At 43.2% G+C, this 13,979-nt stretch overlaps 1 protein-coding gene across 3 annotated transcripts in view; it reads left to right on the top strand.

Annotated features, from left to right (window-relative positions):
• ELMO1 (engulfment and cell motility 1) overlaps window positions 1–13,979 on the top strand; it is a 524,791-nt gene that overhangs the window by 81,940 nt on the left and 428,872 nt on the right. For 2 of the 3 annotated variants that reach the window (XM_042970062.1, XM_042970058.1), the window contains exon 2: window positions 11,492–11,639. In XM_042970062.1, the coding sequence (XP_042825996.1) occupies window positions 11,562–11,639 (78 nt within the window). In that variant the 5' untranslated portion in view covers window positions 11,492–11,561. Of the gene's footprint in view, window positions 1–11,090; window positions 11,351–11,491; window positions 11,640–13,979 lie in introns of those variants that run through there. The other variant, XM_007078577.3, reaches the window with a different exon arrangement.

The following is a 13,979-nucleotide window of genomic DNA, read 5'->3' as shown; positions in this document are numbered from 1 at the left end:
TGCAGGCCGCCTTTTCCCCATTTTGTACCGGTTTTTATTTTTATTTTTTATTTTTAAATGAATATGGTAAGGAATTTCTGGATTCACATATATGCCTATGGAAGAGCAATGATTTTTTTAAAAATCTTTATTTATTTGAGAGAGAGAGAGAGTGAGTGCTTGAGTTGGGGGGGGGGGGGGCGGGGAGGCAATCCACGAATAGTGAGATCATGACCTGAGCCCAAATCAAGAGTGAGACACTTAACTGACTGAGTCACCCAGGAGCCCGAAAGAGCAGTCCATTTGTTCAACGGCAAACAGTGGCCCATTGGATCCACTGTTATCTTGGTGTTTGTGTGAAAAACTCTTCAAAGTGTGGCCACCTGTCTATGCTGATAGCATGTGCCCAGACAGTGTTTTATCTTAAGACAAATTGCAACAAACTTGTGAGGGAACCCAGACAAAAACCAGAAGTAGAGATCTCTATCATTCAATCCTGGGAGTCCTGGCAGAGCCTCCTCAGGTGAAGGAGGTAAGAGAGAAAAACCACGTTTTGGTTTTTGTTTGTCTTGTTGGGCCTGTGGGCTTGTGCCTAATAACCAGAGGGATAAGCTATCTAAAACCCTGAAAATGGAGGAAATTCATGTTTCCTAACGGAAACTTCCCTGAGAAACATTTCAGAATTCTTCTGTGTCTAGCCAGGATATGATACCCCCGGTAGTAGAGCTGTGTCATCATCGGCCACTTAGTGCCCATGAAAACCCCAGTTTCTGGGGAGCAGCTGGGCCCAGGTGGGGCGGGCCATGCTCATCAGGCTCCAGGTGCCTCCCCTCCGTCAGCTTGGTGGGTGGAGCCTCAGCACTTTAGAGCTACTCACCTGGAGAGCAGGACAGCGAAATCAGTGAGTGGGGCAGCTGGATGGAGGTGTCCCTCAGACAGGTGAGAGTTGGAACTCACTCTGGAGGGCTGGAGTGACATGTAACTGGGGAAGCTGTGCAGTAGTGGTGGGGCAGGTCCCTCTCTGTGCAGAGGGCACCCCTTTGGTCCTTCTTGAGGGTCTTGTAACTATCGAATACCTGAAGGCCACATCCACTTCTTGGAGAGAAAGGATTGAGACGCAGTTGAGTCCCGGTCACCTCGCTATTCTTACAGAACTTGGCTGTGAGACGTGGGTCGGGAGAGAAATCGGGTCCGTTTTGTTCCATCAGGTTATCTGCCCAGGCATTTCTGCTTTTGAAATGCAGGAGGATTCTTCCGGAATCTTAACACTATCCTTCCTCTTCCTATTCCTTCCAACCCAGTCACTCACCTGGAAGCTTGGTGCTCATCTTTTAAAACCCAGAAGAAAGAAAAAGTGTTCGTATCTGTAAACCCTCCGTGGACCTGAAGCCAAGTTAGCATTCCTCAGAACAGTTTGTCCAGTTTGGTTGTGATGCTAAAAGGGGAAAAGAACCACCGTGCGGTGGGACTTCTGTGTGTTTCGCTAGGGAGGCTACTGGCTGCCGTGTCCAGGTCCCCCATGCCTGCCAGATTCATAATCATAATACTACCCTAGAAGACCCTGTTCCAATTGTTTATATGTTCAGGGTTCACAACAGTCCTATGAGAAAGGTTCTATTGTTCTTCCAGTGTTACAGAGAGGACACCGAGGGCTAGCCATGTTATGTAACTGTCCAAAGTCACAGAGCTGTGAGTAGGTCAGGGCCCGGATTAACACCCAGGCAGACACCTGACCTTCACACTCACTCACCAGCTCCTGTCCGTCTGGAGAATTAAACCTGAAGGACCCGAGGAGGGAGAAAGAGGCAGAGGCTAGTGCCATCCTGCGTGTGCGGCATTACATCACGTACGCGTTGTGCAGGATGACTAATTCTGTGCTGAGTTGTCAGGTGGCAGCCTGTGGACGCACAGCCCAGCCCTCCGCCTGCCACAGAAGGCCCTTGCTGCTCATCTGATGCAATCGAATTTCCTAGGGTGGCCTTTGCTGCTCTGCTGTTGCTGGAGAGAGAGAGAGAGAGGGAGAAAGAAGTTTCGCATATTGTTTTTTGATCAGCAGGTTTGGAAACTTTGAGTGTTTGGCTCACAGGATGGTGGAAACGCTCCAGCATTTCCTGTGGCCTCGAGTCTGGGTTGTGAGATAGAGAACTGGGCCTGAGCTTTGTCTCCTCCACCGGGGAATGTCAGCACACATCACGAGTGACAAGGCTTGCCTGCCGGGAGCAGGGGAGCTTGGGGGGATCTGAGGGGGGCGGACAGGAGGGGAGCAGTCACTGACGTTACAACAGCCAAAAAGGAATTTGAAAAGCAAATATCCAAAAACCAGAATAAAGGAGGAAGTGTGTGCCTTAGTTTGTAAAATAATGAACTTTCCAGTTGAGATGCTGCTTCCCAAAGTGCGAGAGAAAGCTCCTAGTGAAGGGAGAAGAACCAGCAGCTCAGCTTGTGTCTCATCTTGTTTTTGACAGAATTTCTCTGGGAGGAAAACAGATCTGGAGTAGGCCCTGCTCTTACCTCTGAGCGCCTCTATTTCTATTTCTGTCCAATGGGACACACGAGTAGCTGCTGCATGAAGAAGTGCCTGAAGGTTTTCTGAGGAAGGAATTCTGGATTTTAAAAATGCATCATTGGTTTGAGTAATCCTGTGCATATTTTTTTAAATGTCTGAATTTGCTTTTAAGGAAAGAGTGATTCATTCGTTTTATTCATTCACTTGTCTGAAAAGTATTTATTGAGCTGCTATTTGCCATGCCATCTGGTCTAGACTAGAGGTACAGAGATGGATAAGATATATGATCCCTACCCTTGGGGAACTCATAAACTAATAGCATAAGGTATGGAAAGGTGTTCTGGTAGGAGCTTTGTAAGCACCTGAGGAGATAGTTGGGGCCATTGCTTCTTAGCTGGGGAGGCTGTGGGGTCAGGGAAATCTCTCAGAGGAACTGGCACATGAGATTGGCTTTGAAGTCTAGGTGGGAATTTTTGAAGCCAACCCAGGGGTGGAAGGGAAAGACATTCCAGGGAGAGGGAACATTGAGAACAAAGGCGGGAGGCAAGAGAATTTGCCATGACCAGGAAATGGCCAGCAGTTTGATGAGGAAGGAAAGCCAATATTTGTCTTGGTGCTTTTCCTCTCCTCTCAGGACACTGTGGCACACCTCGAGAGTAATCCTCGCTTGGCCAGTCTGGGGCTTGCCTTCTTTAAGCAGTGCTACCCACAGCCACTGCAAAAAGACTGTTGATGATCTTAAAGAAGAACCTATTTGCCACGACTTAGAGACTCCTCGCTTGTGTGTGCTTGTGGGTGGGGCTCAGGGATGCATTGGTGGGGGGAGGGTGTCTCCTGGTACTCAGAGGCAGGCGGGGACCAGGCTGTGGGAAGTTGATGTGCTATAGGTCATGAATCACCAGCCAAGGTTTTAAAGCTTGAGATTCAAGCTCTCACAAATCCAAATATTCTGTTTCTTTTGCTGTTTATCTTCTGCTAGTTTGCACAGTAGAAAGCTGTAGTTAATTGAATTTTTACTGTCCTCTGTGAATTGGAAAGAGTTACTCAAAAGAATTGGGTTGCTTTCCTGGAGATAATCCCATAGATGCAGGTGATGATAATTCAATATGGGACTAAAGGAAAGTGTTTTCTCTGCCACTTTCCACTCTATTTCAGGCCAAGACTATTCAGCACTTCTGTTTTTCTTGAGAAGTGGAGGAGGTAAATGGTTTCAAAGCATCGTTTCCCGAACTGTGTCCCATGTGAAACTAATGCCACAAGATGCTCCATGAAAAAAAAAAAAAAAAAAAGAATTTTCTAGAAAGATATATTTGGGAAATAGTATATACTGCATACAAAAATTTCACGGTACATATATATTGCATTAAAGGCCCAATAAGTCCTATAGTAAAGGAACCTTTTTAAAAATGTGGTATAGTGATTAAAAACATTGATTGTGGAATCAGACACATGTGGATTGAGTTCTGGCTGGGCTCCATATTTGGATATGAGACCTTGGGCAAGTTACTCAATGTCTGTGCATTTTAGTTTCCTAGTCTGTAAAATGGTTTAGTAATGGTACCTATTTCATAAGGTTGTTATGAAAAGTATATGATACATGAACTAGCTGGTTCCATAATTAGCTGTTATTTCATTTGATGTTTTACAAGAGATTTATTTTTTCCTTTTCTTTCTTTCTTTCTTTCTCTTTCTTTCTTTCTTTCTTTCTTTCATGTTACATTACTTAATATCTGAAGGAAGTAGTGTTGTGTGGGAAATGCCAGGCTAAGGCTAATTCCTGAAATGCCTGCATGATTCCTGGCAGCAGTCCAGGAGAGGGAAAGCAGCTTCTAGGCACTGAGGGCTCCATCAGAAATGTGGACATGCAGATATTGAGCTCTAGGACTGGGGAATAAAGTATCATTCCCATTTGGCTCCAAGGTCAGATTGTGTAACTTTAGTCTGTGTTTTGTGGTTCAGTTGTCTCTTGAGGGACTGGCAAGATTATAACTGAGGGCAGTAGACAGATATGGTAGGGTTGATGTATTAGTTAGGAGTTTTTCAATTACAAGTGATGGAAACCTACCTCAAACTCACTTACTGTAGCAGGGAATTTATGGGTTCATATATCTAGGAAGAATATTAGGAGAGCTCAAAGAATGGAAGAAAAAGTGTTAGGAGCCAGAATACTCAACATAGTTAAGACTCTTGTTCTCTTTTCCCCTCTCCTGTCTCTTTTCTCTTTGTCTTTGCTTCTCCTTGCCACATTCCTTCCTATTGCAGACAGCCCATTCCCACATGGATAGAAGATGGCGGCCTAACAACCCCCCATTGCAAGGGAGAACTCTTTCCTTCCAGGCCTCATAGAGCAGTCCCCAGAAATTGATTTGCTTAGATCATGTGTCTGTCCCTTGGACCGATCAATCACTCTTGCCAGAGAAAGGGGCATTGTCATTGGCCCCACACATGCCCAATCTTGGTTGTGGGACAGGACCTGCTACCTGAAGAGAAGAGGTGGAAAAGCTCACTAGACAGACAAAAACCAAAGCTACAAGAGTTCAGTAGAGCTGTATGTGAGGGAGAATGTGCTAGAGTAGAAGGTAACAAAATTGTCCTCAAATGATATCAATGTTTTCATGTTTTTATATAAATTTCCTTTCCTGTTGATTTTAGCAACTTACTTTTTTTTTTTTATTTCTCCAAATGGTCCTTATTCTACATCTCATCTCTCTCTTTTTTTTTTTTGCAGTTAAAATATTATATTTATGACTATTACTGCCCACTTTGTGAAGTTGGTCTATGTAATAAGTTTTTTTATTAAAAAGTTTTTTTTATTCTTTATTTTCGAGAGAGACAGAGAGACAGAGAGACAGAGTGCAAGTGGGGGAGGAACAGAGAGAGAGGGAGACACAGAATTGGAAACAGGCTCCAGGCTCTAGGCTGTCAGCACAGAGTCCTATGCGGGGCTTGAACTCATAAACTGGGAGATCATGACTTGAGCCAAAGTTGGATGCTTAACTGACTGAGCCATCCAGGCACCCCAATAAGTTTGTTTAAAAGCAATATTAGAAGCAGTCACCTTAGTGCCCTGCTTTTCAACCAGAGATGATTTTGACTCCCAAGGGACATCTGGCAATGTCTGGAGACATTTTGATTGTCTCCATTTTATAAGTGAGCATCTGATTGTATAAACGGGCATCTACTGGGTGGAGGCCAAGGCTGCTGCTAAACTTCAGCAGAGGCCAGGATGAGTCCCACAGCAAAGAATTATCTGATCCAGAATGTTAATAATGCTGTGGTTAAGAAGCCCTGCTTTAGTGGTTTCAGGAGAACAGACCTTCTCATGGCCAAGTTTATTAGTCTACATTTTATGGATTAAAAATAAATTAATTTTATTTATTTCTAAAGGGCTTTTGCTTTTTTTCTTGATTGTATCAGTGTATGAGAGTGTTATTTTGCCCACATTCTCACCAATCAATGAACATTTATTTCTTACCAATATGATAGACAAAAAAGGTCTGTTTTGCTGCTTTAATTTGCATTTCTCTTATTACTGTTAAGAGTGACCTTTTGGGTATTTATTGACCATACATTTCCTCTTGTGTGGATTACTTTGTAAACTAAAAAAAAAATTTATAAGAGATCATTGTTAAGGATATTGATACTAGGTTAGGTCACAGCTGTTGCAAGTATTTTCTCGATTGCTTATTATTTGTTTTTAAATTTTTATGGTGCTTTTTGGAACGGTGAAGATTTTAAGCATCTTTGTGTCAAATCATCAGCCTCTTCTTTATGCTTTCTGTCTTCAGTGTTACGCCTGTTTACTAGGGCTGTCATAACAAAGCACCACAGTCTGGATGGTTTAAACAACAGAAACGTATTGTCTCCTAGTTCTTGGGGCTGGAAATCTGAGATCAAGGTGTGGGCAGCTTGGCTCTTTCTGAAGCCTCTCTCCTTGGTTGTTGATGGCCGTTCTCTTACTGTTTCCTCAAATGGTTGTCCTCTGTACCTGTGTCTAGATTTCCTCTCCTTACAAGGACAACAGTCAGATAGGATTAGGGCCCATTCTAATGACCTTATTACAACTTAATTTCCTCGTTAAAGGCTCTGTTTCCAAATACAGCCATAGTCTTAGGTACTGGGGGTTAGGACTTGGTCATATGAATTTTTGGCGAACACAGTAGCCCACAGTCATGTTCGAGGGGCCTCCAACACCTTGGGAATATGTAAATATTTGGGGGAAGTTACCAAGCTCAGTAAGGTTTAGTATCTTCATTCGTTTACTGTAAGGAGTGCCAACTATCACTAGGGGAAGGATGCAGGGTAAGGAAACAAGTGTGTGCTTCAGGCTTCCAGTCCAATGCCTGCTCTCAGCTTCTGCCCCTGCTCCTTTCTACCAGCTGTCCCATGCCCTCCATGATGACATTTCCAGTTGTTGTGAGAGCAAAGACTTTTCTCTGCAAGTTTGCAACATATTGTAAAAGGGTACTAATAGCACGTTTCGCACCTGGCAAGTTGAGTTATTACTAAGATTACCTTAGGAGGCTTTTGTCAGGAGCATATACATAACATGGAATATTTGATTCAGTTCTCTCTCTTCCTTTCTTTCTTCTGAATGGTTATGTCTTGCACAGTGTTCCCCTATTCCTGAAGCCATGAAACTTCCTCCTTGGCCTCTGCTGTTGTCAGAATGGATGTTAATTCCCTGTTGGAGTAAGAGACTCTGAAATGGCACTCCCACCATCTATCGATCTATCCAGATCCTCCAGTGCAGGGGAGGATCCCTGCTCTCATGGTCTTCCCTGGCCGTCATTGCTCATCTATGCGACTTGGAAAGAGGAACGTCTGTCCTCTAATGCATGTTTGAGAAGGGAAACAAAGACAGAGTTCAGCAAGCGTGGATGAATCATAGCATCCTGGATAAGTTGAAGTGGGAGGCACCTGTCTCTTACCGTATTCTTGGGCTTAGACAGTAAGGGTGTTGGGATGTATCATTCCGTTTGGAATAAGAAGGATGTTGTACAGAGAAGAGGAGAAGAAGTAGGCCTTCCTGAGGCACAGTGCACCGTGCAAGACTGTGTCCTCCAAAGCACAAAGTAGGGGGCTCAGGAAAGCCTGAGATCAGAAGATGCCACTTTGCAGTAAGGATTGTTTTGAGCTGAAATCAATTTAGAAACAGCAGCACAGGAGGAACTCTCTGCCATTCTCATTTCTACTTAAAAGCAGGGCATAAATGTTTCTTTTGTAAAGGAAATTTAGATCTCTAAAGGAAATTTCTATTTGTAAAGATATCTTCCTCTCCCAAACCTGGAAGAGAACTACTCCAGACACCACTCTTAACCACACGAAAGGATTTGAGACTGCATAGCAAACCAACTGAACAACTTGTTTTTTAACCATACATTTCCAAATCACCATTCCACCCCTTGTATCCCTCAGGAGCCCAAACTCCTTTGCCTTTGTCTAACCTCTTGTCCACACTTTGTCACCCTGTGTGAGACGGTATGGAAGCTCCAAGCTCTAACCACCCCTTTGAGTTACTTCTCACTGAGTTCTCCTGCATGTATGTACATTGCATGAGTAAACTCATTTGTTCCCTTCTGTCAATCTTGCCTTTGTTAGTTTAGTTTGCACTACCCAGCCACTGAACCTAAGAGAGCTGAGGATAGGTTTTTTCCCTTCCTCTCTAGATGGACAAAGTGAATGAAAGATTACTTTCAGAAGGGTGCTACTTTTAGAGTCCCTTTCTTTCTCTCTCTTTTTTTAAATCTTTTTTTTAAAGTTTAATTATTTATTTTGAGAGGTGAGGAGGGGCAGCAAGAGAGGCAATCCCAGGCAGGCTCTGAAATGTCAGTGTGGTGTCTGACATGGAGCTCGAACCGTGAGATCATGACCTAGGCTGAAATCAAGAATTGGATGTTTAACCGACTGAGCACCTCGGCATCCCTCTCTTTTTTTTTTTTTTTAAATATTTGTTTGTTTTGAGAATGTGAAGTAGAGAGTGTGTATGCGCACTTGTGCACGTGAGTGAGAGCGGGAGAGGAGCAGAGAGAGAGAGGGAAATAGAGAATCTCAAGAATCCCAAGAATCTGTGCTGATAGCACAGAGCCTGCTTGGGATTCTCTGTTTCCTTCTCTTATAGAGGCTGATGTGGTGCTGGATCCCTTGAACTCTGAGATCATGACCTGAGCCAAAATCAAGGGTCAGATGCTTAACTGACTGAGCCACTCAGGTGCCTCTAGGCCTTTTCCCTCTTTACCTAACCTGAATACTAAGGGAAAAGGTTGTCTATTTTTTTTTCTACAAGGGAGCATTGAGCATTTGAAATATGAGATTGGTGCTCCCTCTCCACTATTCCCATAATCAGTATAAACCTATTATTTGTCACCAGTAGATAATGATGGCCAGTGGGCAGAGGACAACTTTCCTGGGGAGGAATGAAGGGACAGAGGAGTTGAAGCAAATCATTTACCCAGCTGTTTGGTGTTTCTTTCCCATTGATCCGCCTTTTGGCTTCTACTGGCCCATCTGTCAGCCTCTTTCAGTGCAGTTGTGGGGGCACACAGTTCACCAGGGCAAGTGTGTTAGTTTTTCCATTACACAGCTCCTATAGGAATGTCCACATAGGCTTGATTTTTTTCCCCCCTCTCTTAATAGGATTTGCTGGTGTAACAGAAAGACTAGAAATAGGATAAAAGGGTTTAAAGCCATTACAGGGACCAGAAGCTAAAACTATATGGGAAATTCGGTGGTGGGGGGGGGAAGGATCAGGTATTTGGAAACTTTATGCTCCCAAGACCTAATCAAGCTGACTGGAAAAACATGTGCTGATGTAACAGATCTTTAGGAGACTACAATGAGGTGAGCTTCAAACAGAGATATAAAGAACTTTGGACATAGACCAATGTGTAGAGACAGACAGATTTCTAGATGGGAATCAAGAGCGGTTTCTCTCTGTTGTCTTGGAAACGTGACCTAAAGCTAAGAAGGAGACCTTCAGCAGAATGATAAAGAAAATTGCAACTTGCTCAAGGGTTATGGAGTCACATGTAACTGACACGGGGACTTTAGTAACTAACTCCCAATAAAAAGCAACTAACTCCTCTGTCTCATTAAATTCGCTCAACTATAAGCAAAGCCATTTGACATGCATATTAAGGTTGTAGAGTTTTCATGTTAAAAATGGAATCAAGTAAATCAATCAGCCGGCAAGCAGGGACCTTGCAGAATTCTCCACCCGTTTCCTAGTTGCCTCCAGGGATTTGAGAGTTACCTTACAAGGCAGAATGGTTGGAGTGTCTAGCCAGCTGCACAGACTTCCCTTTAGTGGGTCTTAAATTTTAGTTTGCATAAGAATTATTATATTAGGCTGTTTACCAAAATTTATGAACCTTATATTTATGGGGCAATTTTGACAACATTAGACTCCACTTTACTGCTGGTGGCTCTGATGAGATAAAATTAACTGTTCTCTCACGGAAATATAAATTCAAGAGGATAAAATGTGGACTTCTGAGGATAACAATGTGGACTGGATTATTCATTCTGAAATGGTGCACCTGACTCTCCCCTGCTGGAGCGCCGTCTGTGCTGTTTGTTAGTGTGGGTAACACTGATGAAGTCTAATCACACTTGTCAAGTGAATTCCCAGGGGATTCCTTGTAGCCTTTTGGCTCTCTCAATGGCTCCTTTGTCCACTGCTGTCATCTTATTCTCCACAGAGACTCAGGGAGAGCCACATCATTGGATTCTCACCTGTTCAACAGGTTTTGTCTCAACAGTCTTTGAGGAATAAATACCAGTGAAAGGGGAAGAAAAGCACCCTTGGCTTTTGATTCCTGGGTGGTTAGATGACCTCTTTTAGTGTAATTCTAGACTATTTTGTGTAGAGGTGGGAGGAGGGTGCTCAAAATGCATTTTAATTTTCATTATTCTCTTGATCCCCAGGATCGTGTGTTCTTTGTTTACCTGGTATTTACAGTCTATTTTCACATTAGAACCTGTTTTCATGATTCTTATTCTAGGGTGTATAACTGGTTGGGATTGAAGTGATGTGGTACAGACATAATACATTGCCCATAGAATTCTCTAGTGAATAAAGGAGCATAGAGACTATGAAGAGGAATACCCCAGTACAGATTTGCTACTTGTGCTTGCATATATGAGACCCCATAATTATTTAACAAGTCCCTGTTGTAGAATATTCGTCCAGGTGGATGTGCAACTTTAAGAGGACGGAGATTCTCCACTATATTTTCACACACACACACACACACACACACACACAGAAATTTAAGTTTTGAGTCACATGAATGTGTTTTCCGTTCAAAAATATTAAGTTAAAAAAGTCATCCTAAAGAAACAGGCCAATAATCTAGGGGAGGCAGCAGAGGATAATCTTACTTCTTTTGTGAAAGCAACACTATTCATTACAGTGAAAATTCAAGGTCCGTTCTGTTTGCCGCACTATCCACATCAGTCAATTTTCTTCCCTCCTGAAGGCGCAGTGTGTGAACTGGCCTTGGGGAGGGAGTGTGTGTATGCATGTGTGTGAACCTCAGGGCATTTTTTCTTCCTCATGATATCCTGGTTGCTATAGTGCGGAGCTCTATTTGTGACACACAGAAAATACTTTAAAGAAATGCTGCTTCCTGACCATGACTTCCTGGGCAATCTGTTCTTCCGGAGACTGTTGAGCACGAGAAGTTTATGTGCGTTTCTGGACAGAGTGAGCCCAGCTCATCCAGACCCTGGGCACCACTGGGAGCCGAACCCCGTGGCAAGGGACAAACTGCCCCTTGCGGGGACCACGTCTCCTGAAGGCTTCGACTCTAGGGCATTGGCTCCTTCCTGTCATCTGTCTTCTCTCCTCAGGAGCAGCCGGAGGTACAGTTGGTGCCCTGTGTGTTGTATACCCAGAGCCGTTTCTCATACCTAAACCACCAGTGAAAACAGGAAGTGATGAAGCAGAATTTGCCCTGCATCGGCACTGAGCAACTTTTCTTTCTTTTTGTCATTTCTCATTAGGTGTAGACACGTGTGGCCGTCTGCACTGTAGGATCCCGGTTCTATAAGCTTTGGACTCCCTGGGATTACCATGCCGCCCCCCGCGGACATCGTCAAGGTGGCCATAGAATGGCCCGGCGCCTACCCCAAACTCATGGAAATCGATCAGGTCAGTCATGCTGGCAGCAGTTTGGGGGTTCTCTTCAGTCTTCTTTCTGTCTTGGAATTTTCACAGACTTTGGTTAGCTCTTTTGTCCTCCTGTCTCTCTCTGGCTGTGCTGAAAAATCTGTGCAATAATAGTTGCAGTGTAGTTTGCTTTGTGTACCACACACAGTGACGACGGATGGGGTTTTTATGCTCGTTCAACATCTACTTGGATTGTGTGAATACAGGGTTTGTGTCTGAAGCTGGGTGAGAGGCGGCAGGGCCCAGTGGCTTAGGTTCCGGGCAGTTGGCACAGTGGAGGCTATCCCGGCCCTGCCTGGCAAGTGCTCATGAGTAGGTGCAGGTTGTTTTATCCTAGGCAACACGAAACTTAATTTTTTGATACACTTTCCCCTTTGATTTTTGCAGAAGCAGCCAACAAGTACATTACAGTAACAGCTTAATAGTGAAATTAGTATAGAGGGGCTTGGGCTTGCCTCCCAGCTAATTGTAATTTTATTATTAATGTAAAATGCACTGTCTGTCTAGTGCATTGTCTGGCATGTAATACATCCTCAATACGTATTTAATGAATGAAAAAATATCCAAAAGATTTTTTAATATGGCCCTACCTTTAAAAGCCTCCTTTAGCTTGGGTCTCAACAGTCTTATGGTGTGGCTTTGATTTGATTTGATTTGATTACAGGTTATCTCAGGAAGGTTACTAGAGCAAATAATTTAAGGAGGAAAAAAAATTGAGACTTATGTACACTTAGAGTTTCATAAAACAAATACTATAGAATTCTAGGTGGCTTTTAATATTTTCACAATTAGGCTACCATGGCAACTCCACTTTTTATATATGTTCTCAGTATTGTTCTATGATTATGATCTATAATTTTTTTTCCCCTGGTCAGATGTTATTATCTGGTTGAAGAATACTGTAAGAGTTGTATGGCATTGTGTGGATCCAAAAGACTATTGACATAAATTATAAAGGTCAAATCAGAATTAGTTGAGCTTGAGTGTGAATTTGAGAAAGGGTAAAATTCTAGGATTGTTGTCAACAAAGGTGTCATCGGTCCGGCTCATCATTGTCACTTTAACTGCTCTATGAGGCAGTTTTTGTGGAGCTCTAGAAGCAACCCATGTGGGTAGAGAAGCCCATCCGGTAGTTTTATATACATTTGTGTCAGGTAACAGATGTTTGTCCTTTTTCATGTGCTGTTCGAGAGAGGAGGTGAGTTGAATTTTAAAATATGCTTGGGACTATCTGGTGCAGACTAAATACAGTTAGGACTAGGTTTGCTACTGGCTAAGGGAACCAACGGCTTCAAAGGGGAGTTGACCTCTTACATCCACATGGCAGTCCTGGGCTGGCGTGGTGCTCCGGGGACATGAACCCAGGCAGGCCTCTTCTGTCTTGTTGCTTTGCCTTCTCCATATGTGTGGCTGAGGATGGTTGTTCGGGCTTCACCTGGGAGCTCATTGGAAATGCAAAGTCTCAGACCCTACCCCAGATCTCCTGACCTAGAATCTGCATTTTAGCTAGGTCTCCAGGGACTCCTGTGTCTAGTTAAGTTTGAGAAGTACTGAGCTGGATCCCTGGTACCCCAAGTCTGAGGTACTTGTTTAAATGTTCTTGGGGCTTCTACCTCAAGTGATTCTAAGTCAGTGGTTTACTAAATTATTTCTGTTTGATTCTGCCGTGGCTCCGGGAACCTCTGCTATCAGGCAATAGCTCCTGATACACATTCTTAGGGGTTTGTGGAGTCAGTGTCCTGTTCTTGCCTTTGGGGATGGCCTTTGGTGTGTGTGTGCCTTAACACTTATTTTTTAGTTATCTTTTTATTTTGGAACAATTTTAGATTCATAGAAAAATCGTGAAGAGTCTATTGAGAGTTTCCATAACCCCTTCACTCAGTCTTCCCTAATGCTTAATATAACTGGTACATTTCCCAAAATGAAGGCATTAACAATGGCACATTACTGGTAACTAAACTACAAACTTTATTTGGATGTCAGCAGTGTTGCCACTGATGTCCTCTTTCTGTTCCAGGATCTAATCCAGGAATGCCAACCACATTGTAATATAGTCGTCATGGTTCCTCATTCTCCTACAGCCTTTGACAGTTCTTCAGTCTTTCCTTGTTATTTCATGGCTTGAAAGTTTTGAGCAGTAACTTTAGTTCAATACAGTTTTTAAACAGAGAAATGGCAAGACTAGTACAAAGAACTTCTGTCTACCTTTTATCCAGATTCTTTAAGTATTAACATTTTGCTTCATATGCGTGACTGTTTTCTCCATTTTCTCTCTTTTTAATATATAGCTTTTTTTCTGAACCATTTGAGAGTGACTTAGAG

The sequence above is a fragment of the Panthera tigris genome, chromosome A2 (genome assembly GCF_018350195.1).
Source record: "Panthera tigris isolate Pti1 chromosome A2, P.tigris_Pti1_mat1.1, whole genome shotgun sequence".
NCBI lineage: Eukaryota > Metazoa > Chordata > Mammalia > Carnivora > Felidae > Panthera > Panthera tigris.
The sequence above is the reverse complement of the archived record's forward strand: the minus strand, read 5'-3'. Positions and strand labels throughout refer to the sequence as shown.